Genomic DNA, 5,089 nt, shown 5'->3' with positions numbered 1-5,089 from the left:
AACTGCGTGGTCCTTTTTTTTTTTTTTTTTTTAAGTTTATTTCTTCCGTGAATGAGAGAACAAGACAGGCACCTCTAGTTGGTGGTCTTCATGTTGTGTTCCGCCCCCAGCCTCAGCCAGCCTGGATTCTGGGCACGCACATGCTTGGGACATGCAGGGAGGTCTTGGGTCACAAACCTAGAGCCTTTCCCTGTGAGTGCAGTACTGCAGAGTATCTTGTTAGCACCATGCCAGCATCCTGCCCTCCATGTGATTTCTGATTCTCACAGCACAGATGAGGGTGGTAAACGAGGAGCCTGGAGAACTTTCCACTTGGCTTTCCCTTTGGGGGTGTCGAGAGGCGTTTATGAGCAGAAAGGCTGATCTGAACACAGACCGTGCCATACGCTCTTTCCTATGGACCAGCTCGGTGGTTTCAAATTCAAAACTGTCTAGGAGCTTCTGCTGAAGATAGTGTATGCAAAACTTGGCTTTGTGTGAAGGGCTGTATAAAGGGAGTGCAAATACCAGACTGTCTAGAGCCTGTCCCACTGTGATCTACATCTGCTGCTTGACTCCAGAAGGATTTGCCGTGACGAGTGTCCCATCTGTCCTCTGCTGGAACAGACTCCTGTCGAGTGTTGCTGGAATAGGGTACCTGGGTGACTCTGTTTGTGGCTGTTTCTAGGCGCTTTAAAGATGAGCAGATTGACATCCTTGTGGCCACAGATGTGGCAGCCCGGGGACTTGACATTGAGGGGGTCAAAACGGTGAGCAAGCCCTCTCTTCCTTCAACTTGGGTAGGAAGCTTTACCTTCTGGTGGGCCTCCCTTCCTCTGCCAGATCTTCCTGATGCTTGATCTTGACCTTCCAGGTAATCAACTTCACAATGCCCAATACCATCAAACATTATGTCCACCGCGTAGGGCGTACTGCGCGTGCCGGCAGGGCTGGGCGCTCCGTCTCTCTGGTGGGAGAAGAGGAGCGGAAGATGCTCAAAGAGATTGTGAAGGCTGCCAAGGCACCTGTGAAGGCCCGGATACTTCCCCAGGGTGAGTAGGCTCCACTGCACCATTGTAGGATGGTTCAATGGGCAGGGCAGTCTCCTCTTCGGATTTTTGGGCATGCATGCACATGCACCCAACGTGATTCTCATGCTGCTGAGTCCAAGACTCAGACCACACACTTGGCCATGTGGGAATCCAGTGCCTTAAGCTCCGTATTACCTGCTGGCCCAATAAAAAAAATTATTTTTTTTAACTTCTAAAAATTTTATTTTTTGGGTACCAGCCATTGGTGTAATGGCTATGTTGCTGAACTCTCATGTAGATGACCATGGGTTCGAGTCCCAGACCCGGTGGTTTAAACTCACGCCTTGCACGTTCTCTGGGGAAGCTGGAGACATGAGCAGCTAGGAGTGGACATGAGTGGGACAGGAGTAGAGGTGCCACTTTAGAGAAGCTGTTTAGAGAAGACCTGAGGAGCTGGCACTGAGCTAGGTCCCAGATGATGAGAATGAGGCGTCCAGGAGATCTGGGGGCTGAACTGGCCTTGCCGAGAACAAGAGCAAAGGCTCTGAGGTGGGAACAAGCTGGATGTGTCCGTAATAGGAAGGTCAAGGGGCCCAGGCCTGCAAGCAGAGGACTTGGCAGATCAGAGAGGGAGACTAGGACACTGTTAGGGGTTTACAGTTCCAAGGTGGGTAATTAAGCAGAGCAGTTACATGTTGAAAACCACGGTTTCCTGGTTTAAATTCACAGCTGCATTGTTTTCATCGTCTGCACAGTGTTACTCTTTAAAGACTTGTACCTTTTTGTTGTTAGAGATTTTCACTATTGGGTGCATGGGCTTGCCAGAGAGACCATCTCTCAGGGATGAGCACAACACAATCCGTTGTCCTCCATTCTCTTCTTGGGATTTTGGGCATACATGCACACATGTCTGATGTGAGTTTCAAGCCACTGTAAGACTCAAACTGTAGTCGGCAATGTGGGAGTCCAGCACCCTAACCACTATGCCACCTGCTGGCCTCTTTACACTTATCTTTAAGCCCTCTTTATTCTCTTCCCTCCAGATGTTATCCTCAAATTCCGGGATAAGATCGAGAAAATGGAGAAGGACGTGTATGCGGTACTGCAGCTTGAGGCAGAGGAGAAGGAGATGCAGCAGTCCGAAGCCCAGGTGCGGCTGTAGGGGGCTCGGCCGCATGCACTTGTCCCCGCTGGTGCTGCTCCCCGGAGTGTTTACAGCCCAGCAGAAGCCAGGTGTTTGCAGGCAGTGGCTTCCCGCTGCTGCCATGATATGTGTTAGTAGGTGGGGTTCATGGCAGGCACCCTTTTGCTGTCCCTACAGATCAACACTGCAAAGCGGCTTCTGGAGAAGGGGAAGGAGGCCCGGGACCAGGAGCCTGAGAGGAGCTGGTTCCAGACCAAGGAAGAGAGGAAGAAGGAAAAAAGTAAGTCAGGGAGTTTCCTTAAAAAACTCAACATAGGGGACCAGCAGTTAACGTAATGGCTATGTCGCTGGACTCCCGTCTAGTCGACCATGGTTCGCGTCCCGGACCCGGTGGCTTAAAACTCACGCCAGGTGCGTGTGCGTGCGTGCCCAAGATCCCAAGAGGAGAATGGAGGAGAAGGGATTGTGGCGTGATCAGCCCCCCTGAGGGTTGATTTCTTGCTTTTTGTCTGTCTCTCTCTGTCTGTCTGGCGAGTGCACGCGCCCTGTAGTGAAAATCTCTCCAAAAAAAAAAAAAACTTGACATAGATTTATCGTGCGACCCAGCAGTTCTACTCCTAGAGGTAGACCTGTCTTAGTCTGCTGTTGTGTTGCTAACAAATATCTGGGGTTGGCAATGTGTAAAGAAACAGGAGTTTATGGGACCAGCAGTTAGTGTAATGGCTATGTCGCTGGACTCCTATGTAGTCGGCTGCAGTTCGAGTCCTGGACCCAGTGGCTTAAACTCACACGAGGCGTTTGTGCGTGCGTGCCCAAGATCCCAAGAGGAGAATGGAGGAGAAGGGGTTGCAGCGTGGCCATGCCCCCAGGGGGTGATTTCTCATTTTCTGTCTCTCTGTCTCTCTCTTTCCGGCGAGCGCATGTGCCCTATAGCAAAAACCTCTCCCAAAAAAAAAGAAACAGGAGTTTAGGGGTTGACGGGTGGCATGGTGGTTAAGGTGCTGGTTTCCACATGGCCCACTGTGGTTTGAGTTCAGACCCTGTGGTTTCAAGAGCACACCAGGTGTGTTTGTGTGTGTGTATGCGCGCGCGTGCCCAAAATCCTGAGAAGAATGGAGAAGGAATTGCATCTCCCTCTGGGGGTGATTTGTCATTTTTCCTCTCTCTCTGGCAAGCCCATGTACCCTATCACAAATATCTATTAAAAAAAAAAAAGAAGAGAGAAGAAGTTTATTGACTCAGTTCTGGGGCCTGGGAAGTCCAAAGATGTGGGCCTGCCATCGGGCCAGCCTGCGGTGTGGCTGACAGAAGCATGGAAGATGGCAGGTGTGTGCAGAGCGAACAAGACGCAGGCCCCTTCTCACAAGAGCTAGAACTCCCTGCGTCTCAAGAGTCATTCTCCTCTGGTCATGGGTGCGATGCCGCTATGATTCTGTCACCGTGATCACCACTGTCTGCTACCCGCTCCCAGCACCACATTCCAAACCGTAAACTGTGTGGGGAGGTCATCGTGCAGACCATCACAGCACCCAAAAGAACTGAACATGGGGACTCTGTGTTCTTGAAGCAATATTCATAGGCCTGCCACAGAGGAATGGACAGAGGAGATGTGGTGTGCAGCTTGTGTACACGATGGGGCCTTAGCCAGAGCCACGCTTCCATACGTGCAGCAAGGACAAGCATTGAACTCGTTATGCTGATTGAAATAATCCAGCCGCAAAAGGAAACCATGGTGTGACTCCACTTCGGGAGGTACTTAGATGAATGAATTTAGGAGACAAGGAGATTAGAGAAGACCTAGGGCTGGGAGAGAGGAGATGTGGGGGAGATCGCCCAGTGCTTATGGAGTCTGTGTGTGATGAGGACAGCGAGTGACCTTCCTGTTTGGAGTTCTGGAAACAGGAGCAATGGCTGGGCAATATTGTCAGTGTTAATTAATATCACTCCATCATATTGAGAATGAGTAACATGGCACATTTTATATCATATATTTTACTACTATAAAAAATTATTTTTAAAAGATTAGGAGAGGGACTAGCAGATGGCGTAATGTTTATATTGCTGGACTCCCACGTAGTTGACCACGGTTCAGATCTTGGATCCGGCAGCTTAAATTCATGCCAGCCACACGTGTGTGTATGTCCAAAATACCAACAGGAAAATGGAGGAGAAGGGATTGCAGTGTGGCCATTTTCCCTGGGGGAGCGGTTCTCACTTTCTGTCTTTTGTCTCTCTGGGGAGTGTATGTATGCACCCTATAGCAAAAATCTCTCTAAAATAAATCAAGAGATTTTTTTTTTTTCAAGAGGTTTTTGCTATAGGGCACGTGTGTTCGCCAGAGAGGCAGAGAGATAGAAAGTGAGAAATCACCCCCCCTGGGGGATGGCCACGCCATAATCCCTTCTCCTCCATTCTCCTCTCAGGACCCGCACGTCGGGCGTGAGTTTACGCCACTGGGTCCAGGACTTGAACCGTGGTCAACTACATGGGAGTTCAGCAACATAGTCATTATGCTAATTGATGGTCCCGGCAGGAGATATTTTAATATCTCTTCCCTCTATTTAAATAATTAAAAACAGTATTGAATTCATATTGATCTATACTTTAGTTTTTTAATTTGATTTTTTATTTTATTTGTAGCTTGGAGATCATTTTATTCAGACATACATATAAACCTTTTTTTTTTTAAATAGGATTATTTAATTTTACTTATTCATTCATTTATTTAGATTTTACAAGAGAGAGAGAGAGGGAACCAGCAGTTAGCGTAATGGCTATGTCGCTGGACTCCCACGTAGTCGACCGCGGTTCGTGTCCTGGACCCGGTGGCTTAAAACTCACGCCGGGCGCATGTGCGTGCGTGCCCAAGATCCCGAGAGGAGAATGGAGGAGAAGGGATTGCGGCGTGACCATCCCCCCTGGGGGGTGATTTCTC

The 5,089-nt window shown here is 49.2% G+C and overlaps 1 protein-coding gene across 1 annotated transcript in view; it reads left to right on the top strand.

Moving 5' to 3' along the window:
• Positions 1-5,089, top strand: part of DDX27 (DEAD-box helicase 27) — a 30,111-nt gene that overhangs the window by 21,098 nt on the left and 3,924 nt on the right. Inside the window, exons 14-17 of the mRNA XM_006141283.3 lie at positions 668-749; positions 854-1,031; positions 2,054-2,160; positions 2,332-2,434. Coding sequence (XP_006141345.1) covers positions 668-749; positions 854-1,031; positions 2,054-2,160; positions 2,332-2,434 — 470 coding nt within the window. The remainder of the gene's footprint in view (positions 1-667; positions 750-853; positions 1,032-2,053; positions 2,161-2,331; positions 2,435-5,089) is intronic.

This window comes from Tupaia chinensis, unplaced genomic scaffold (genome assembly GCF_000334495.1).
Source record: "Tupaia chinensis unplaced genomic scaffold, TupChi_1.0 Scaffold000049_1, whole genome shotgun sequence".
Lineage (NCBI taxonomy): Eukaryota > Metazoa > Chordata > Mammalia > Scandentia > Tupaiidae > Tupaia > Tupaia belangeri.
The sequence above is the reverse complement of the archived record's forward strand: the minus strand, read 5'-3'. Positions and strand labels throughout refer to the sequence as shown.